This window comes from Nannospalax galili, unplaced genomic scaffold, assembly GCF_000622305.1.
Source record: "Nannospalax galili isolate Female #2095 unplaced genomic scaffold, S.galili_v1.0 scaffold960, whole genome shotgun sequence".
Lineage (NCBI taxonomy): Eukaryota > Metazoa > Chordata > Mammalia > Rodentia > Spalacidae > Nannospalax > Nannospalax galili.
Genome location: NW_008348313.1, coordinates 1,359,510 through 1,381,234, shown reverse-complemented (window position 1 = coordinate 1,381,234; position 21,725 = coordinate 1,359,510). Strand labels below are relative to the sequence as shown.

The 21,725-nt window shown below is 53.4% G+C and overlaps 2 protein-coding genes across 7 annotated transcripts in view; one reads left to right on the top strand and one right to left on the bottom strand.

Moving 5' to 3' along the window:
• Positions 1–2,100, bottom strand: part of Dkkl1 (dickkopf like acrosomal protein 1) — a 7,037-nt gene extending 4,937 nt beyond the window's left edge. Inside the window, exons 1-4 of one of the 2 annotated variants that reach the window (XM_008845039.3) lie at positions 1,960–2,100; positions 1,577–1,745; positions 794–934; positions 588–674 (exon numbers count right to left, since the gene is read on the bottom strand). In XM_008845039.3, coding sequence (XP_008843261.1) covers positions 588–674; positions 794–934; positions 1,577–1,729 — 381 coding nt within the window. In that variant the 5' untranslated portion in view covers positions 1,730–1,745; positions 1,960–2,100. The remainder of the gene's footprint in view (positions 1–587; positions 675–793; positions 935–1,576; positions 1,746–1,959) is intronic. The other variant, XM_029569373.1, reaches the window with a different exon arrangement.
• A 1,876-nt stretch (positions 2,101–3,976) lies between these two features.
• Tead2 (TEA domain transcription factor 2) lies at positions 3,977–21,644 on the top strand. 5 transcript variants are annotated; one of them, XM_017801129.2, is made up of 12 exons: positions 3,977–4,053; positions 5,971–6,208; positions 6,778–6,842; positions 7,487–7,549; positions 8,457–8,564; positions 8,648–8,706; positions 11,945–12,009; positions 13,412–13,554; positions 16,012–16,185; positions 19,350–19,508; positions 20,309–20,461; positions 20,997–21,644. In XM_017801129.2, the coding sequence occupies exons 2-12, from the start codon at positions 5,977–5,979 to the stop codon at positions 21,108–21,110; spliced, it is 1,335 nt and encodes a 444-aa protein (XP_017656618.1). In that variant the 5' UTR covers positions 3,977–4,053; positions 5,971–5,976; the 3' UTR covers positions 21,111–21,644. The 5 variants fall into 5 exon arrangements, with proteins under 5 accessions (XP_017656618.1, XP_008843260.1, XP_029425230.1 ...); XM_008845038.3 differs by having other exon boundaries at positions 3,994–4,124; XM_029569370.1 differs by having other exon boundaries at positions 4,039–4,119.
• The last annotated feature ends 81 nt before the right edge of the window (positions 21,645–21,725 follow it).

Below are 21,725 nucleotides of genomic sequence, written 5' to 3'. Positions count from 1 at the left end.
TATTATTATTATTATTATTTTGGTCTTTTTGAGACAGGATCTCCCTGAAGCCTGGAACTTGCTATGTAGACCAGGCTGGCCTTGAACTCTGCCTCCTGAGTTTATTAGATCCCCTAGAGCTGGGGTTACAGATGGTTGTTAGCTACTATATGGGTGGCTGGGAACCGAACCTAAGTCCTCTGCAAGAGCAGCCAGTGCTCTTAACCACTGAGCCAGCTCTCTAGCCCTGAGAACTGTATTGTTAATTGATGTGGGAAGACTCTGCCCACCATTCTCTAGGCAGGGGTTTCTGTATGACAGGAGAAAGCTACTTAGCAAGAATGCAGCTACTCCCTCTCTGCCCTTGACTGTGGATCTGAAGTTCTGAGTTCCTGCCTTGACCTTTCCTCAGTGATAAGCAAGACCTGGAATTTTAAACCAAATAAAGCCTTTTCTCCCCCATGTTGATTTCAGTCAAGGTGTTTTATCACAGCAACAGAAATGAACGGAGGACATTCTCCCTGGCTAGGGGTGAACTACTCACCTCCTAAACTACAGAAAAATGCTGACTCCTGAATACCCCAGGGGCGGTGTGTGTGTGTGCTTACCCTCCAGTCGCCTTCCAGGTTTTCTTCTGGCTCAATGGAGGCAACTACCTTCTTAGAGATGAGCACCTCCCCTGTCTTGTCAGTCATCTGTGAAGATGGCATGAGTGGGTCAAAGGACACCCCTTTTCCTCCTTCACCTTCCTCCCCTCTGACAGGTATGAAAGGATGGTGGGGAGACTTCAGGAGGGACTGCCCTGATGAGGCACCTTGTCTGTCTGCAAGTAGCTGGAGAGCGTATGGTTCCCTATCCTGTGCTCCTGGTTCTCTTCCTGGTGGAAGTTCCTAGGAAGGTCCCGGAAGTCCATGGGGGAGGAAAGAAAGTTGTCCAGATCCCGTAACAGGTCATCCTAGGGTTGGAGAACAGTCTGTACACCCAAAGCTCTGCCAGGATGCCCCTGTCCCTTCTATCCCCTTCTCTCCTGATGCTCTGATCCTTAAGGCCTCTTGCTACCATAGCCCATGTCCCAATGCCTTGATGTGCCTCTCCCTCCCTGTCCTTCCTCTCCTTAGATCTGCCTCACCTCACATGAGCCAGGCAAGCCCTGCACCCCTGACCACCCTGTACCCCTGACCATAACCCCAGCCTCTCACTGGGGGATTCTAGGCAGGGGCTTGACCACTGAGCAACAGTTCTCTCTCTCTCTCTCTCTCTCTCTCTCTCTATCTCTCTCTCTCTATCTTTTCTCTCTCTCTCTCTCTCTCTCCCCCTCTCTCCCTCCCTCCCTCCCTCCCTCGGTTTTAATTATGTGTGTGTGGTATACATGTGAGTGCAGTGCCCTCGGAGGTCAGAAAAGGGTGTGGACTCCCCTGGACATCTAGGGGACCATCCAGTGATGTAGGTGCTGGGGGCCTGAACTCAGGCGGAAACAGCAAGCGCCCTTAACGGCTGAGCCATCTCTTCAGTTCCCCTCTCCTTTTGACTCCTTTTCCTACCCACCCCGCTTGGTCTGTTTCTCAAGGTCCCCCAAGCTCTGCCATTCCTCACTCACTTTCAGAAAAAGTCGACTGAAGGTTTGGAGAAAACTTTGAAGGCCCAGGAACCCTGATGTGCTCTCCTGTGGGTCGGCATCATGGATCGGGGCAGCAAAGGAGGGAGACACCAGGGTTGAGGGGAGCAGCAGCAGGACCCCGAGGTGCCACATTGCGGCTGGTGGGAGACTGTGACAAAGCAGCGTCAGTGGTGGTGTCTGTGCAGAGCCAGCCTCCACCTGCCTCAGGCAGCCCCACCTGACCCTTCCAGGAGCCGCCCCCACCAGCCCTGCCCCCTTCTGGTCCCACCACCACCTGCCCTGCCTCTTCCAAGCCTCCTCTCGTACTCTCCATCTCAGGCGCGCTCAGTCCCCTACGGGTCCGTCCTCCCATTCCTCCTCACCTTTGCCTTCTCCTGGACCACAGCTGGGCCACCCCGCTCCGGACGCCGCTGGCCACGGACTGTTATAATCCAGTTCTGGCCTCGAGTCCAGGCAGAATGCTGGAGCGTTGGGTGCGCGCCTCAAGACTGGCCACGCCCCCAACGGCCTGGCCAAGGCCAACCGATGACGTCACAGAAAAACCACGTAACCAGAAAAGCCACGCCTCTACCGTTAATTAGCCACGCCCCTCAAAGCCGAGCCCTACAGGCTCTCCTTGGCCACACCCGTAAACCATGACCACGCCCCAAAAAGTATGGCCACACCCACATCTGTTGACCTTGCCCATGAAACAGGCTTTAAAGCCATGGTCACGCCTCCGGGAAAGCCACGCCCTTGTTCATTAGTCACGCCCCTTAAAGCCAGAGCCCCACATGCTCTCCCTGCCCACGCCCCTAAAGTGTGGCCACGCCCCTATCTGTTGACCTTGTCCAAGAAACAGGCTTTTTTGGAGGGGGCGGGGGGAGTCTTTTTGAGACAGGGTCTTCCTGTAGCTCCAGCTGGAACTGTCCTGGAACTCACTATGTAGACCAGGCTGGCCTTGAACTCACAAAGATTCGCCTACCTCTGCCTCCCAAGTGCTGAGATTAAAGGCGTGCGCCACCACGCCCTGCTTAATTTTACTTATTTTTATTTTATGTGTATGCGTGCATTGCCTGCATGTAGGTAAGTGCACCCTCATCGTGCAATGTCCGCGGAGGTCAGAAGAGGCAGTCGGATCCACTGGGACTGGAGTTACGGACAGTTGTTAGCTGCCATGCGGGTGCTGGGATTCGAACCCTGGTCTTCTGCAGGAACAGTCAGTGTTCTTAACCACGGAGCCATCTCTCCAGCCCTCCTTCATCTTTTTTTCTTTTCTTTTCTTTTTTTTTTTTTGGTTTTTTGAGACAGGGTCTCCCTGTAGCACCAGCTGGCCTGGATTTGCTATGGAGACCAGGCTGGCCTCGAACTCACAGAGATCCACCTGCCTCTGCCTCCTGAGTGCTGGGATTAAAGGAATGCGCCACCACGCCCGGTGTCATTTAAAAAAATATATATATATATATTTATTTATTTTATGTGTTTGCATGTATTGCCTGCATGTATGTATGTATGTAAGTGCACCAATGTCCTGCAATGCCTATAGAGGTCAGAAAAGGATGCTGGATCCTCTGGAACTGGTCTCACTAAGTCTCCCTTGAACTCATTCTGTAGCCCAGGCAGGCCTTGAACTTTCCTCCTGGTTCAGCCTCCCAGGCTGAGATTATAGGCCTGCACTGTCAGTCGCCCCATTTTTTTTTTTTTTTTTTTTAGACAGAATCTCATTATTAGGCGAATTTGTGACAAAACCAGCCTGGTCTACAGTGCAAGTTCCAGGCCAGCTGGGGCTACAGGGAGACCCTGTCTCAAAAGAGATAAAAATAAAATAAAACTGGACTCATATCTACAAAGTTGGGAAGAACAGAAAATATTCTTTTGTTTTCTCATAATGTCCACATTCCCAGCACACAAACAAGAGTTTGGTTCAGGCCACATTTCCTCCATCAGAAGGACTCCACTCTCCTCAACTGCCCTCAGACCCAGGGATCCTCCCTGTCTCCTCCCTCAGACCCAGGGGTCCTCCCAGCCCTCCTCCCTTGGATCCAGGGTCCTCCCAGCCTCCTCCCTCAGACCCCAGCCTCCTCCCTCAGACCCAGGAGTCCTTCCCAGTCTCCTCCCTCAGACCCAGGGGTCCTCCCCAGCCTCCTCCCTGGAGCCCCAGGGGTCCTCCCCAGCCTCCTCCCTGGAGCCCCAGGGTTCTTCCTCAGCCTCCTCCCTCGGACCCAGGGGTCCTTCCCAGCCTCCTCCTTCGGGCCAGGGGTCCAGGCCCCATAACCATTCCCTCTCCTGGGGACCCGCGTGCGGCATTTACACAGACTCCATCCCAAAGCCAGCTTGGCCCCAGGTCACTGTGGGATCCCGGCGCGGGCTGCCAGGCCCGCCCCCCCACGGTCCCTCCCACTTTTCCAAACAAAGCTCCGGGCAACTTTCTCCCGGCTCGCCCCGCCCGCTCGCGGCTCCCCAGCCCTGGCCGGGAGGTAGGACGGCGGGAGTCGGCATCCGCTGGGGTGTGTGAGTCGGGGTGGGCAGTTCCCCGGGATGAGGTGAGGTGCGTGCTCTGGGGCGCCATGGGAATTGCCCCCCCCGCCCTCTTTTTGCCCTAGACTGAAGTGTGCTCTCGGGAGAGGGCGACCCCAGCCTGAGTGTGGAGCTGGAACTTTCTCTGGAGTTAGGGGACTGGGGTGGTGTGAGCCTGGGGGTGCACAAGAGGGCGGGGTAGGGCTTGCGGCGCGGTGGGGAGCGAGCGGGACTCTAGGGTGCGTGCGGGGTGCACGCGTCCCGGGGCCAGCTCGGTGCAAGTACTCTGCTGTGTGGCCCCCTTCCCAGCAGGGCATGCACCCCAGGAAGGGAGAGGGGCAGCCCCGGGGCCCCGTGGACCCTTATCCATGGCCCTGGGGACTGGGGCAGGAGGTGAGGGGTGTCTGTCTCGCCCGGCTCCTCCATCTCTTTGTCTGGCCACATGGGGGAGGGCTGGGCTGGAGTTTCACTTCAGTCTCCCGGGGGTGCTCGGGGCTAGGTCCCCTTCCCCTTGGTCGTGAGTCCAGAAGAAAAGGGGTTTCGGGGATCCAGGGCTTGGGGGTCCTGGGAAAATTCTGGAAAGACATGGAGCCTCCTGGGAGGCGGGATCCCGTTGTATTGGAAAAGTTTTTCCCTGTTCCCGGCCTCCGGAAAGTCACTGGGAACTTGGGTTGGAGCTAAGCCCAGGGGGAGGGGGCGGGGGCGGGGCCAGAGGGGCGGCTGGACGGAAGGCCCCGCCCATGGTGGGGGTTGTGGGAAACTGGGGGAGGGGACGCCTGGGCCCTTTGTTCTGGCCTCCAGATGGCTGGGCCACCCTGTCCCTCAGCCTGAGATTGTGGGCGCCCAGCCCCCCTCGATTGCTTCTGTGGTCACTTTCTGGTCTGTCCCCCAAACCCTGATTGCGCCCCCTCCCCGGGTCTCTGTGGGTCTTTCCCCCCAACCCCCCACCCCTGGGTCTCTCTTCCTTGCTCTCCATCTCTCTCTCTCTCTGGGTCTCTCTTTCTCTGAGTCTGTCTCTTCCTTTGGGTCTCTGTCCCTCTCTGGGACTAGGTCCATACCCTGTTTTCCCCCCTCCCCGGGTCTCTGTCTCTTCCTCTCCATCTCTCTGGGACCCTATCCGTGTCCCCCCCATCCCCCTCTTTCTGGGTCTCTGGCCCCCCTCTGTCTCTCTGTCCCCCCTCCTGTGCCCCCTCTGCAGCTCCTTTTCCAGCAGCTCCAGCCCCATCTCAGCGCCTGTCTCTGAACTGGAAAGTCTCACCCACTCTGCAGCTAATCAAATCTGGTCTTCACTAGACCAGAGGTCAGCACAGCTGTAGTCTGCATGGCCTCAGGCCATGCCCTGGGGTGGTCAAGTGACTGCCATCCTTACGGAAGGAAGCTTACCAGAAGACAGCCCTCCCCTTCCCAGAATCCAGTTCATCCTGAAAGACCAGGACTCCAGCCCTCTTCCTTCATTCCCAGGGGTCCTCCCTAGCCCTCCTCCCTCAGACCCAGGGTCCTCCCTAGCCCTCCTCCCTCAGACCCAGGAGTCCTCCCCAGCCCTCCTCCCTCAGACCCAGGGGTCCTGACCTCAACCCTCCTCCCTCAGACCCAGGGGTCCTGACCTCAATCCTCCCTCAGACCCAGGGTCCTCCCTAGCCCTCCTCCCTCAGACCCAGGGGTCCTGACCTCGATCCTCCTCCCTCAGACCCAGGGGTCCTCCCTAGCCCTCCTCCCTCAGACCCAGGGGTTCTCCCTAGCCCTCCTCCGTCAGACCCAGGGGTCCTGACCTCAACCCTCCTCCATCAGACCCATGGTCCTCCCTAGCTCTCTTCCCTCAGCCGAGGCCCCTCCCTTTCCCTCCTCTCCGTGTGTGTAGCTAGTCTTTGTCCCTGCAGGCCCAGATGGGGGAACCCCGGGCTGGGGCCCCCCTGGATGATGGCGGTGGCTGGACTGGCAGTGAGGAAGGCAGCGAGGAGGGCACAGGTGGCAGTGAGGGTGTAGGAGGTGATGGGGGCCCCGATGCGGAGGGTGTGTGGAGCCCGGACATCGAGCAGAGCTTCCAGGAGGCTCTGGCCATCTACCCGCCATGTGGCCGCCGAAAAATCATCCTGTCGGACGAGGGCAAGATGTATGGTGAGTACGTTGGTTTCTGTCCTGAACCCAGTGAGCCACAAACACTAACTAGTATGTCCAGACCTGCGAAGGCACCTTATGAGGGGTGTTGTGGCACGCTCCTGGATCAGGAGTTCAAGGTCATACTTAGCTACTTAGTTCTAGGCCAGCCTAACCTACTTGACTCTGTTTCAAAATAAGCAAATAGCCAGGCGTGGTGGCACACACCTCTAATCCCAGCAGAAGCAGGCGGACCTCTGTGAGTTCAAGGCCAGCCTGGTCTACATAGCAAGTTCCAGGCCAGCTGGGGCTGCAGGGAGACCCTGTCTCAAACACACACACACACACACACACACACACACACACACACACACATACACACAACCCCAACAAAGTAAATAATAAAAGGTGGGGGAGACAGGTGAGGGAAACTGAGGCACAGGGTAATTGAGTGGTCTACAAATAGCTGGAACATGGTTGAGCTTGGATTTGGGCCTCACGGGTGAGGTGACTGCAGTGGATGAGTGACACAGGGCTCATGTCAGGAAGTTCTGCGGATCAGTCTTACTCTTCCAATTTGACTCCTCCAGGTCGGAATGAACTCATTGCCCGGTATATCAAGTTGAGGACAGGAAAGACCAGGACTCGCAAACAGGTCTCCGGACTGACTTTCTGGCCTAGTTCTGGGGTGGGGCGTTTCCTGACAGCCCTCCTCTTGTGGGCTGGTTCAGAGTTTACCAAAAACAAGTCTCTGTGTGCGTCTGTGCATGCAGGTGTGTGTGTGCATGAGATGGGGAGGTCAAAGGATGACTGCAGGTGCCACTCAGGCTCGGGGGTCCATCTCACCTCCCTGGGTCTCACTGGCTCAGGGGCTCTGATTTGACCAGACTTGCTTTTGTTGCTGCCCTGTCCCAAGTGCAGGACATTCCTCAGGAGTGTGTTTTCTCCTTCTACCACGTGTGTCCTGGGGTTGGAACTTGGGTTGTCGGGCTTAATGGCTAGCACCTTGACCCACTGAGCCATCTCTCCCAGCCCTGAATTTTCCGTAGCAGGTTTCTTAGAAAGAGGGGCTCAGAGAGAGATGGAAAGTGGAGGATGGGACGGGGCTTGGCCCCGGGTCCAGGCTGCACCCTGCGATCCTGCAGACAGCCTCAGGACTTGGGATTTATCATCTGTGAGACATAGTTTGTGGAGTAGCTGTTTGTGTGTGTGTGTGTGTGTGTGTGTGTGTGTGTGTGTGTGTGTGTGTGTGTGTGTGTGAGGGGCAGGAGGCAGGGCCTGATCTGCCTCTCCTTCCAGGTCTCTAGTCACATCCAGGTTTTGGCTCGAAGGAAATCAAGAGAAATTCAGTCCAAGCTGAAGGTAATGACAGAGGAAGGCACACACATAGAAGGGCAGAGAAGTGGGGTGGGATGTGGGGGGACGGAGACCCAGAGAGAGAGAGGGACAGATCCAGAGAGACAGAGACCTGGTGGAAGCAGAGACCCAGAGAGAATGATGGACAGAGACAGACAGACAAAGACAGACACAACCTGAGGGGGGAGGCCTGCAGCACAGGGTCCAAGTATTCTTGACTAGTGAGTCCCCTGCATCCTCCAGACCCTGTCTCTTTCCCTCTGTGTGTGATCTTTTAGCCCCAGGAACTGTTACTTCCTGTTCTTTTGTACTCGGAAACCTTCCCTTCCTTTTTCTGTAGGTCTAAATCCCTCTACTTCTGGTCTTTTCTGTATTTTCTCAGTTCCCTGTGTGTTCTGTCTGGAATATGAAACATCCTTTTCCAGGGCTTTCCTGCTCCCTGGCCGGGAGAGTGAAACTCTCACTTCCTGTCGCCTGGGTATCCTTGGAACCTAAAATTCCAGCTCCTTCTTAACCTAGAAAAATCCTCCTTAGTGGGTTTTATTTTTTAATGTTTTATTTATATTTTCATTTTATGTGTATGAGTGTTATGCCTGCATGTAGGTAAGTGCACCCGTGTTGTGCAATGCCCGTGGAGGACAGAAGAGGCTGTTGGATCCCTTGGAACTGGACAGTTGTTAGCTGCCATGTGGGTGCTGGGATTCGAACCTGGGTCTTCTGCAAGACCAGCGTTCTTAACCGCTGAGCCATCTCTCCAGTCCCCCCCGCCCCTTGCACATCTTAACACCCTTCTACCTCACACGATGCCCTTTTTGACAACAGCCAGGGCAGAGCATGCCAGTGGGGAACTGACCCCTCCCTGACCCTGTGTCTTGGGTGGGACTCCCCAGTCACCTGGACTTCAACCCCCTAGGACCAGGTCTCCAAGGACAAGGCCTTCCAGACCATGGCTACCATGTCATCAGCCCAGCTCATCTCTGCACCTTCCCTCCAGGCCAAGCTGGGCCCTTCCGGTCCTCAGGTGACCAGGGTCAGGGCCTGGGTGGAAGGATGGGGCTGTAGTGGCCAACGCGTCCAACCGATCCTCATTTGTCTCTGCTCTAGGCTACTGAGCTTTTCCAGTTTTGGTCAGGGGGTACTGGACCACCATGGAATGTTCCAGAGTGAGTACCTTGGGTCCCTGCACCTGCCTTTCTGACCCACCTTCTGCATCCTGATTCTGGAGCCAGGCTGTATGGGTTTGAAGCCTGGCCTCACCCTTCGCTGGCTATAGTCTTTGGGGGTGACCACAGTGCTCAGAGCCCTTTTCTTATGCTTGATATGGGGTGTTGTAGACTTCCAGTGTTGTGGGAGCAGATACATTTAACACTGGCTATTATTGGCGTGGGACCTGACCCCAAGTGCACTCAGGACTAAGGCTGCACTGGGACAGTTGAGGGGAGGAGGGGAAGGGTTGGCAAAGGTGGAGGGGGAAGATAAGGCAAGGGGAGGGGAGGAGGGGAGAGGAGGAGGAAGGACTGGAAGAGGTAGAGGAGTGGGAGGAGGAGTAGGAGGGCCCTTCAGATTGGGAAGTACCAAGAATAGTGCCTGTGGTCTGACCTGTGTCTTGGAGCTATCCCAAGATGTATGGCCTGGGGAAGAAGCAGGTTTGGGCAAAATGAGCTCAGCCTGGAACCTAATGATGGGAAAGGCCTGCAGTCTGTACGTGGGACTTCTAAGTGAGAGTGTCAGCCCCAGAGACTCTTGGGAAGGCAGTTATAAGGCCCAAAGCCTCCTGGGAGGAATTCGGGGACCCCAAAGTGTCATGGGAAGGCACATTGTTAGTCCTAGAGGCTCTTGGTACAGATGAAGAAGGCCCCAAAGAATCATGAGAGGGCAGTAGGAAGGGCCAAAGAGGTTCCTAGTAGAGACATGGAGCCTCAAAGGATCATGGGAAAGAGGGCAGTTGTAGGGCCAAGTTATCCTGGGAAAGATGAATGGGTCCTAGAGGATCATGGGAAGACTTGTAGGACCAGAAGCTCCTGGCAGGTGTAAGGGAGACCCAGAAGATCATAGGAAGGTCATTGTAGACCCAGAGGTCCCTGGAAGAAAGGAAAGACATAAAGGCTTGTGGGAAGCCAGTTATGGATACAGATGCTTCTTGGAGGGGTGGGAGGTGTCCATCGGAAGTTGCAAGGACCAGAGGCTCCTAGGAGGGATGAGGGACCCCAAAGTACCATTTGGTTTAAAGCCCAGGGACAGATAAGTAGGGCCCAGAGGCTCATGGGAAAGCAGTAATAGACCTACAGACTTCTGGGAGGGATGAGTGGGTCTCAGAGGATCATGGGAAGGCGGTTGTAAACCCAGAGGCTTCTGGGAGGGATAGAAGGGCCCTAGAGGCCCATGGGAAGGTTCATTTTGGGGTCCCGAAGTGGTTCTGGGCTTTGAGAGTGGAGTGAGGGTTGCTTTCTTCTCAGACTTGGGGAGGAGAACCAAGTTCTAGGGGTACCTGGAGCGGCCTCACCTCTGAGGCCCAGAGCACAGAGGGAATCAGGATGTGTTAGCAGCTCACCGGCATGGAAAAGACCCTCAGGGGTTCATGGGAATCTTTTTTTTAGCCCCTAGAGGGACAGCCGAGCCAGGCTGCTAGTTAGATGGTAGGGTAGTGTGGCCATGAGAGGACGACAGGAGAGGGTGGATATTACCAGTGTTGTTACCAGGGATGGGGAAAGGTCAGAGCAGGTCCCCAGGGGCTGGGGGACCCCAGGTGTGCTGCAGAGGAGGAAAGGCTGGGTTCTGGGGATCTCATAGTCAAATGGTGGGGGCTGGGGCTGATGAAGCCACCACTTGCAGGAACACGAAGTGGGTGTGTGTGCACTGCAGTGAGGAGCCACAGTGGGTTTTCTGGTAAAGGAGAAAGTTCTGGGAGTTTCTCTGAGACTGATGGGATTTAGCTGATGGGGCTCTTCTCTACAAACAGCAGGTGCAAGGCCTGTAGATAGGAAATTGTGGTGAGCCTGTAAAATGACAGGTGGCCTGTATTGAGCAGCTGGACACCAGATATTGAATACATACTGAGTGACTGGGACTGTGCTTAGTAGGGGACAAAATTACACAGCCACAGTGTTTTTTTTTTCCATACATTTATTGTGTGTGTACATGTGTGTGGAGGTCAGAGAACAACTTTCAGGAGTCCATTCTCTCCTACTATGTGGGTTTGGGGGGGCGGGGTGTTGAACTCATGTCACTAAGCTTGGCTGGGAAGCCCCTTTACCCACTGAGCCATCTTGTTAGCCCAACCACAGTCTTCATGGGGCTCCATAGACACGGGAGGAAGGGGACTCGCTGTAACCATAAACATAAGAAGAATGAATACATGCAAGGAATTGTATTCAACCCAGGGTCTCTCATGTTCTAGGTAAGTGTTGTACCCCTGGGCTCCATCTCGAACCCTGAGGATTTGCATTTACTTTTGTTCGCTTGAGACAGGCTTTCAGCTCTGTAGCCCAGGCTGAGCTCAAACCTATGATCCTCCTGTCTCAGCCTCCTGGGTGCTGGGATTGCAAGTGTGTACTGTCTAGCCAGGCAAGAGCTCTGTTTTCAGTGTTCAGGTGGCCTTTCTACAGAGGTGGCATTTGAGTGATGGCCCAGTGCCAATAGGTCTCACGTCAGTGTGAGGAATATTACAGTGCAGAGAAGAGGACAGCCAAGCCCTGGGACTCAGACCTGAAGTTCCCTGGGGTTTGTCTTTCTCATCTTTGTCTATCAACCCTTGACGGCATCTGACCTCTAACCACATCACCCCTGGCCTCACCACCATCTCTTGGGAGACCTCTAGGTCGCAGGAGTGTGTCAGAGTCTATAGCCATATTAGTTGCACATGCCTAGTTAAATTAGAATTAAATTTACATAAAAAGTTCAGTCTCTGAGGCATGTTAGTAACACTAGTGCTGAGTGGCAATGTGGTCAATGACCACTACTTTGGACTGAACGTTTCTATCACATAGAGCAGGTGAGTGGCTCAGGCTTGTGATTCAGCACTTGGGAGGCTGAAGCAGAAGGATCTGGAACTCAAGGCCAGCCTGGGCAGTTCAGTGGTAGAGCTCCTGCCTAGAATCCCCCAGTGAGGGGCTGGGGTGTGACTCAGTGGAGCACAAGCCTAGCTTGCTTGAAGCACTAGGTTCCTTTACTAGTATTGCCAAACAGCAGAAATCCTGGTCCTCATGGTTGGGCTGACTTGGTTGGAGTCAGCTCTGCAGCACCTCAGCTGACATGTGCCTCAATCTCACACCTACCTCATGGTCACGTACAGAACATGTTGGCTTGAGGGGGGGATCCTGGCTTTTTGTGGTTCCAGTTCAACATCCGCTGCTACAGTTGGCGTTGCTCTGCTGTGTTCACTGGTTTTCCTTTGTCCCGTAGCGTGAAGCCATTCTCACAGACATCATTCTCCTTGTCACTGACCCCCCCGTCCACTGACCTACCAGGTAAGAGCCTGTCCCCCAGCTTCCTCCTCTCCCCGGGTAACACTCCTTCAGGCTCCCACTGGGGGCACCCACTGAGGCAGGCAGGGTGTGTCAGGGCAGAATATGTGGAACAGTACTGTGTAAGCCCACCACTCCTGCGGCCAGGCACTGTGGGACTGCATTTTGCCACTGGCTGCCCTGAGACCTTGGGGAAAAGTGGATTAGTCAAGATTCTTTTCAGCTCCAAGTAGCAGAAACCCAGATCAAGTTAGCTGGAACAGGAGGAGGGAGAGCAGGAGGAGGAGGAGCGGAAGAAGTGAGGGGGGGAGAGGGAAGAAGAGTTAGAGAGAGGAGGAAGAGGAGGGGGGAAGACAAGACAAAGATGTCGATAACAGACTGATGGCTGCTGGCAAGGCTGGATCTAGGAGCTCAAAGGGCATCATCAGGACTTCCATTTACCTCACTCCTAGGTGGCTTCGTTCCACAGACTCCACCAGAATTCCACACCTATGTGACCCTGAATACTCACACTGACTAGTATCCCTAACTTTTTAAAGAATATTTATTATTTATTATTTTTGTTTTATGTGTGGGTCTTTTTGAGACAGGCCACCCTGTAGCCCCAGCTGGCCTAGAACTCGCTCTGTAGACCAGGCTGGCCTCGAACTCACAGAGAGCTGCCTGCTTCTGCCTCCTGAGTATTGGGACTAAGGGTGTGTGCCACCATGCCTGGCTTGTTTTGTTTCCTAAAATTCTTGTTTTGGGGGGGGGTTTTTTTTTTTTTTTTTTGAGTTTTATTTATTCCCATTTTGTTTTAAGAATTTGAATCTTTATTTTTTCAAATATTTTTTAAGTTTTGTGCATTTCATATAATAGATCTGAATCAAATTTAGACCCCCCCTCCCCATCCACACCCCCCATAAAGCCCCTCCCCACTGGATTTCATGCATTCTATCATATATGTTAAGTCTTATCTGGTCAAACATTTGTACCCAGATGGCCCTTGGTGCAAGTTCATCCACTCAACTCTAGTCAGCCTAACTAGAGTCACTCCCTTAAAGAAGATCTGTTCTCCCTCACTCAGCAGTAATCAGTTGCCTATAGTTCTTCAACTAAGCTTGGGGCTGCTGCCCATTTTCCCAGTTCGATGCTGGGTCTGATTGAGTTGGCCTGGGTCTTGTGAAAATACTTTGATTTATGTGCATGTGTGTGTCTTATTGTGATTATAGGCAGGAGTGGGTGTAGTGTCCTCAGAGGCCAGAAGAGGGTGTAAGAGCCCTGCAGCTGAAGTTACAGGCAGTTGTGAGACTCCTGATATGGGTGCCGGGAATCAAACTCAGGTCCTCTTCAGGAAGAGGGAGCACTCTTAAGCTCTGAGCCCTCTCTCCAACCCTGAGACAGCAGTTTTTTTTCCTCTCTCTAGGGTATGAGCCGCCCCCAGACCTCTCACCCCTGCCCCCACCTGCCCCATCTCCCCCAGCCTGGCAGGCTCGGGCCCTGGGGACCGCGCGTCTGCAGCTGGTGGAGTTCTCTGCATTTGTGGAACCACCGGATGCAGTTGATTCTGTGAGTGAAGCCTGGGGCAGTCACTGGGCAATGCTGGAGCACAGGAAGGAGGGATTCTTTTAGGGAACAGAGGAGCTGCACCCTCAGTAGAGTCACCCCGAGGGCTTGTTCACATAGCCTGCTTGGACCCTCTGTACAGGATTCTTCCTGTTTGTTTATGTGTGGAGGTTAGAGGTTAACGTCTGGTGGTGTTCCTCTGTGTAACCCTGGTTGGCCTGGAACTCTATAAGTAGACTAGGCTGGCCTCAAACTCAGAGATCCTCCTGCCTCTGCCTCTGCCTCCCGAGTGCCTGGACCTCACCAAGTAGCCAGCCCATGGTAGCTGACCAGCGAGCCCCAGGGATCCATCCACCTGTTGTTGCCCCTCACAGTTCTGGATCTTACATCCTTGCCTCCACACCCAGCATATGGGTGCTGGGCACTGAACTCAGGCCCTCATGCACACGTTTTACTGACTGAGCCATTTTCCCTGTCCACGGATTTCTGATTCAGTAGGTGACAGGCACCTGTGAGGCAGCCTGTCTAGGGATCTCCGAGTGATGTTGATGTAGCTGTCCTGGGGACCACACTTTGAAGAAGCTGGAAGAAGCTCATGGGAAATTGATCATTTATTCATTCATCAAACATGTTGAAGTACCTGCTGTTTGATAGGACTTGTGATACATGCCCAGGACCTGGGAAAGAGCCGTATTTCTGTATTTCTTCTTCTTTTTTTTTTTAATATTTATTTTTATATTTATTTATTTTTAGTCTTTTTGAGACAGGGTCTCCTGTAGCCCCAGCTGTCCTGGAACTCACTGTGTAGACCAGGCTGGCCTTGAACTCACAGAGATCCGCCTGCCTCTGCCTCCCAAGTGCTGGGATTAATGGTGTGCACCACCATGCCCGGCTATTATTTTTATTTTATGTGTATGCGTGTATGGCCTGCATGTAGGTAAGTGCACCTGTGTCGTGCAATGGCCGTGGAAGACAGAAGAGGCTATCAGATCCCCTGGAACTGGAGTTACAGACAGTTGTTAGCTGCCATGTGGGTGCTGGGATTCGAACCCGGGTCTTCTGCAAGAACAACCAGTGTTCTTAACTGCTGAGCTATCTCTTCTGCCCCCATATTTCTTCTTTTTTAAAAAAAAATATTTCCAATTTATGTGTGCAAATATTTTGCCTGAACTTATGCAATGCCTACAGAGGTCAGAAGAAGGTGTCCGATCCTCTGGAACTGGAGTTACAGTTTTTAGCTGCTGTGTGGGTGCTGGGAACTGAACCTGGGTCCTCTGCAGCCCCAGTACCCTTAACCTCTGAACCATCTCTCGGACCCCTATTTTTTCTGTTTTACTTATTTGTGTGTTTGTTGAGATGGTCTCACCTTAGCCCAGGCTGGCCTTGAACTTCCGGTAATCCTGCCTCATTCTCCCCAGGGCTGGGATCACAGGCTTGTATCACAGTAGATGTGCGGCGTATCTAGGACAAATTCCCTGAGCAGGGCGGCCTGGGGGAGCTCCTCCTGTCGAATCTCAGAGTGTTTGGGGGGACGGACGGGGAGGTTCCATTTTGTGGCTCTGCCATTTTCTAGGATTACAGGAACTGTTGGATTGTCTGCATCTAGCCAGCAGGTGGAGGAAGGGCGAAAGCAGGATTGCTTTGCTCAGGTTTTATGGGTCTTGCTTGGATGAGTAAGCTCAGGTCTGCTCACACCCTATTGGTCAGGCCAAAGTCATGTGCTCACACCTAACTGCAGAGGCACCTGGGAAATGTAGTTCCATACTGTGTAGGGGCGGCCAGTGGGCGAACAGAGTTTCTGAGACACCATGTAAATGCTATCAGGTTATTCACTTTACTGAAAAGGGTAATGCTGGTGACACGTTGGAAACTGGCGTGGAGGCTGACTCCTATAATCTTAGCACCCAGTTGGAAACTGGCGTTGGAGGCCGAGTCAGGAGGATTGCCTTTAGTTCAAAAGCCAGCATAAGGGCTGGGGATGGAGCGCTGTTGGTAGAGTGCAAGCTTGCATGGGGTTCCATCACCAGCCCTGCATAAACTGGGTGTGGTGGTGCACACCTGTCATCTCAACACTTGGAGGTGGAAGCGGGAGGATCAGGAGCTCACAGTCACCCTTTACTACATAGGGAGTTTGAGGCCAGCAGGGTATATACATGATACCCTGTCTCTCAGAAAGAAAAAAAAAAAAAAGAAAAGAAAAGAAAAAGTCGTCTTGAGGTATAGTAACCATCATAGGCTACAGACAGCAGGCTGGCGCCTTGGGGAGTGAAGGGATAGGCGGATTGCTGGGGACCACGGAGCTGGATACGGCTTGGAGTGTGGCTGTGTTCTAACTAGTGTGTTGCATGACTTGTTGGAGATGGCTGCTTCAGGCGGGGGTGGGGTCGGGGGTGGGGGATAAGGCCATTGGGTGAGGTTGGGGTCCAGCTCACATCCCCTCACCCTGTTGGCCCCCTGCAGTTCCAGAGGCACCTGTTTGTCCACATCAGCCAGCCGTGTCCCAGCCCCGGAGCGCCACCTCTGGAGAGCGTGGATGTGCGGCAGATCTACGACAAATTCCCTGAGAAAAAGGGGGGCCTGCGGGAGCTTTATGACCGAGGGCCGCCCCATGCCTTCTTCCTGGTCAAGTTTTGGGTGAGTGCTTCCAGGTTATGGGTCTTCAGCCAGGTGCTGTGGGTGGCTCTGGGGGCTGCCTGGGCTGAAGGGGTAGGGGTGGGGGGTTCCTGGCACCAGCCATGTTTTTAGAAGAAACCTTAGGAGTCCCCCAGGGCTGGATGTGAAAGCAGGTGGATCTCTTCAGATCCCAGCAGCCTTCCCACATCCAGTCACATGGCATGGAAGGTTGTTGAGGGACTGTTACCCAGCTTTCACTTCCTGAACATGTGAGGCACGTCACTTGAAGGTGATTTATTTTTTTTAAAAAAGATTTATTTTTATTTAAGATCTAACAGATTTATTTTATTCTATATGTATGAATGTTTTGCCTGCATGTGTGCGGTGCCTGAGGCGTCCAAAAGAGGGTGTTGGATCCCCTGGAACTGGAGTTATGGATGGTTGTTAGATGCTATATAGATGCTGGGAATCAAGCCCAGGTCCTCTGTAAGAGCAGCCAGTTAGCCATCTCTCTAGCCCCTAAACTTTTTTTTATATTTTTATTTTTATGTGTATATTGTCTGCACATATGTAAGTGAACCCAGTATGTGCAGTGCCTGCAGAGGACAGAAGAGAGTATCGAATTCTCCTTGAACTGGAATTATGGACCGTTGTTAGTTGCCGTATGGGTGCTGGGGACCAAACCTGTATCTTCTGCAAGAACAGCCAGTGCTCTTAAACTCTGAGCCACCTTTCCAGCCTCTAAACATTTTCTTAATTACATGTGTATGTATGTGTCGAGTGTGGGTATGTGCAGTACTCATGGAGTCCAGAAGAGAGCGTCAGATTCCCAGGAGCTGGAGTTACAAGGAAGTGTGAGCTGCCAGATGTGGGTGCTGGGAACCCAACTTGGATCCTCTGCTAGAGTAGCAAGCACTCTTAACCAGTGAGCCATCTCCAGCCTTTTTTATTTTTAATTTTAAAAATTGTATTTTGATGTGTATGAGTGTTTGCCTGCATGTATATATGTGCACCATGTGTATGCAATGCCAGAGGGAGAGCATCAGATCCTCAGGAACTGGAGTTGCAGGCAGTTGTTAGCTACCATGTGATGTGTGTGCTTGGAACCAAACCTGAGTCCTTTGCCAGAGCATCAAGGACTCACTGAGAGAGTTCTTCAGCCTCTTTTTAAAAATTAAGGGCTGGAGCTGGGCGTGGTTGTGGCACACGCCTGTAGTCCTAGCACTTGGGAGCAGAGGCAGAGGCAGGCGGATCTCTGTGAGTTCAAGGCCAGCCTGGTCTACATAGTGAGTTCCAGGACAGCTGGGGCTACAAGAAGACCCTGTCTCAAAAAGACAAAAGACTTTTCTGCCTCAAAAAAAAAAAAAAAAAAAAAAATTAAGTGCTGGAGAGATGGCTCAGAGGTTAAGTGCGCTGACTGCTCTACAGAGGATCCAGGTTCAGTTTCCAGCACCTACATGGTGGCCAACAATGGTATGTAACTCCAGTTGCAGGGGATCCAATCCCCTCTGTTGGCCTGCTTGGGCATTGTGCACTTGCAAACCTCAACTAGTAGGCAAAATACTCATACAAATAAAATCAAAATAGCTGGGCGTGGTGGCGCGTACCTTTAATCCCAGCACTCGGGAGGCAGAGGAGGCCGGCCTGGTCTACATAGGGAGTTCCAGGCCAGCTGGGGCTACAGGGAGACCCTGTCTCAAAAAGACCAAAAAAACCCAACCCCTCCTCCCCAAAACTGCTGACTTAAAAACAACTTGGAGAGGAAAGGGTTTATTTCATCTTGCAATACCCAGATCACAATCCATCAGTGAGGGAAGTCAGGCCCTCTCATGCTAGGTGGAGATGGCACCACCCACAGTGGGCTGAGCCCTCATAAATCAGTCAGCCATCAAGAAACAGACACAGCCCCAGGCTAACCTGATGGAGGAAATTCCTCAGCAGAGGTTCCCTCTTCCCTGACACTCTAGTTTCTGTCAAGTTGTTAAAAAAATACCAGAGGCTGAGGCAGGAGAATTGAGAGTTCAAGGACAAGGACAGCCTATGTTAATGACTCAAACCAAACCAAACTGAATTTACAACAATAACGAACCCCCTCCCCCACCCTAGCTTTGTGATCAGGGAGTCGAATTCTGAGATGGCTCTGGGTGTGCTACTGCCGACTGGCAACTGTAAGTTTCACTGTCACCAGCTCCCTTGGCAAGCTCAGCTCCCAAGGGTGGGGCTGGTGAAGCTTTCCTGTTGAGTCAGGGTCTCCCTCCACAGCCAGGGCTGAGCTCAAACACCCACTCAACCTTTCTGCCACAGCCTCCCGTGCTGGGATTCTAGTTCTGAGCCACCACACCCACAGGCCTAGTGATTTTTCTTGCATCAAAGTGCCCAGTTTCTGGGGTGGTGGGTGGGGTTAGGCCTCTGAAGGGGGCGTTCTGGCAAAAAACATTGCAGCTACAGTCAGGACAGAAAATGGGTGATGTCTGCCTCTCAAGGACATCATTATGGTTCGTGAAGCCCACTTCTGATATTTGGGGGACACACGAGGGTGGGAAGGGAGAGGCTGGGGAGCAGTCTGGTTCTGTTGCTTGTGTGGAGGCACCACGTGCTTTGCAGCCAGAGTGGTGAAAGGTTTGGGGAAGGATATTGGACCTCAAATGTTTGCTAGGCATTTCTGCTAGTTTAGCAACCAGGAAGGGGGCTGGTCTTTTTTTCCCTCCTCTTCCTGGAGGAGGAAGTTTGCAGTGGAGCCACACCCCCAGCCCGGCCCTGGTGGAATCTAGGCAGGTGCTCTACAGCTTAGCCACAGCCCTTTTTCTTTTATTTATTATTTTATGTGTATGAGTGTATTGTCTGTATGTATGTAAGTGTCATGCAATGCCCACGGAGTTGGAAGATGGCATCAGATCCCCTGGAACTGGAGTTACAGACAATTGTTAGCTTCCGTGTGGGTGCTAGGAATCGAACCCAGGTCCAGTGTTCTTAACTGCTGAGCCATCTCTCCAGCAGCCCCCTCTTTTCAAGACTGTTCTGGGGACCCCAACTTCTCCAGCCCTCACAGGTCTTCTGAAAAGTAGCCAACGTCAATGTGGAGACTTTGGAGCTGAGCTGGTGGGGGCAACTGGATGCAGTAGGGGAGCCAGGCTGTGGGGCAGAATCTGTTTCCCCTCAACTCACCTCTGCCCTCGGTCTCTCAGGCGGACCTGAACTGGGGCCCAAGTGGTGAGGAGGCCGGGAGTGGCAGCAGTGGTGGCTTCTATGGCGTGAGCAGCCAGTACGAGAGCCGGGAGCTCATGACGCTCACCTGCTCCTCCAAAGTCTGCTCCTTCGGCAAGCAAGTGGTGGAGAAGGTGGAGGTGAGGTTGGGGTAGGGGGCGGCTAGGGTGTGGCATGCACCAGGAGCCAGAGGGTACAGGCATGTGGGGGTGTACGGTGGGGCGTGCCAGCTGTTCAGTGCACGGGTTAGGACCAAACAGTTCAGAAGAGGGCTGGGGGTGTAAACTTACTTAGTGGCGTTCCTGCCCAGCACTGCGTAAACCAGGCGTGGTGGTGCACCGGTCATCATCCCAGCACTCGAGAGGTGGAAGCAGGAGGATTCGGAGTTTCAAGTCTATTCTCATCTACATGAGGAGTTGGGAGGCCAGTTGTCTTAAAACACAACCACGAAAGGTCACAGTGAAGGCTCATTTCAAGGTGTAGGGATTTAGTCTCCAAGATGAAAAAGGATCTTAACGATGTGGAGAGTTTGGGATGAGAAGTTACACTTAAGGGTCCTTAAAGAAGACTTGAGGTATTTCACGTTGAGCTTGGAGATGTTATCCAGGGTGTTTGGAGGGTTAGGAGGCCTTTGAGGAAATGGAAGGCTTCCTGATTTGGGGGTTCAGAGGTCCAGGTTGAAAATTCGAGGGCTCTGGGATCCGAGCTTGGAGATGTTATCCAGGGTGTTTGGAGGGTTGGGAGGCCTTTGAGGAAATGGAAGGGTTCCTGGTTTGGGGGTTCAGAGGTCCAGGTTGAAAATTCGAGGGCTCTGGGATCCATCTCTGGTCTCAGAAGGTAGGGTCCTCCGAGGGGGACACTGGCTGTCAGAAGCCAGTGGTAGAGCTTGGTTCCTGGGGTGGCCCATGTGTCTCAGTCACTGTGCCCCCCCTACTCCTAGACTGAGCGGGCCCAGCTGGAGGACGGGCGCTTTGTGTACCGCCTGCTGCGCTCGCCCATGTGTGAGTACCTGGTGAACTTCCTGCATAAGCTTCGACAGCTGCCTGAGCGCTACATGATGAACAGTGTCCTGGAGAACTTCACCATCCTACAGGTGATGCTCTGGGTGGCAGGAAGTGCCCAGACCCTTAGTCCTGGGGTTCCAGGGCAGCCCTTGGCCCAGGCTGTGTCAACCAGGGGATCACCTTTCCCCAGGTCAGGATGAGAGGGGGACTCAGCCATCCCATGTGGAAGGTCCTACCTCCCCTTCAAGGGAGATCCTTAGCTCCCAGGCATCTAGCTTGACTCAGTTGAGGGTGAAAGAGATTCCATTAATTTGGGGCAAGTGCTTGGGGTAGCAGGCCTGCTGATCCTTTTGCCTGTGGCTTGGTGGATGTGTTGGGGACCCATTGACCTCAGACACAGTGCTCTGTTGAGGCCCCTCTGTTCACCCTCACTTACCTTAGAGGTGACCTCCTTGCCCAGAAAACCTGGGCATTCATTCCTTCTACATGGGTGATATATACTGCATGGAGCAAGGCCCTTCTGGGAGGTGGGAGGAGGCAGGAGGTTTCCTTGACAGCCCTGAGATGCACACAGCCGCCCTGCTCCTCTCCCTCCAGCTTAAGCCCATTCTCCTGGTCTGGCAGGTGGTGACAAACAGGGACACCCAGGAACTGCTGCTGTGTACTGCTTATGTCTTCGAGGTCTCTACCAGCGAGCGTGGGGCCCAGCACCATATCTACCGCCTGGTCAGGGACTGATGGAGCCTCATGGCTGGTTTACCCCAGAACACCCTCCTCCCAGGAAAGACCCTTCAAGCCCTTCCCTGACCCCTCTTTCAGGGAGGGGCTGTGATAAAAAGGGCTGACCTCAGAGTTATAGGGGCTGGCTATAAGGGAACCCCCGAATCTGGTTGTTGAGCTGAGTGGGTGAATTTGAGGTTACATTCCCAGTCCTGGGCCCTCACAGGGGTGTGCCACTGGATTCATGACCCCAGCAGCAGCAGCAGGGGTTGGGGACAGGAGTGCCCACCCCCCAGGTACAGCACTGGCTTTTCACCGGACTTCTCCCTGCTCTTCTGGATGGGGGCCCAGGGGTAGTGGGGGTGGCCTTGGTTACACATCGCCTGTCCCTTTCCTGTTTTCCAGCTGTCCTCCATATCTGCCTCTCCCCCCCACCCTCTACTCCTGTGATCTGTGATGTCACAAACTGAAGATTAACCGTTTTCGAGCAGGGGTAGAGCTGGGTGGGCCCTGGAAATATTTTTTTTAATATAAGGAGATATTTATACATGGTGTTAGGGTCGTGACTTGATCTTTCCCCTAGGCAGGCAGTGGGGGGAGGCCTTCTAATCTCCCCATTCCAAGTTAGCCTGG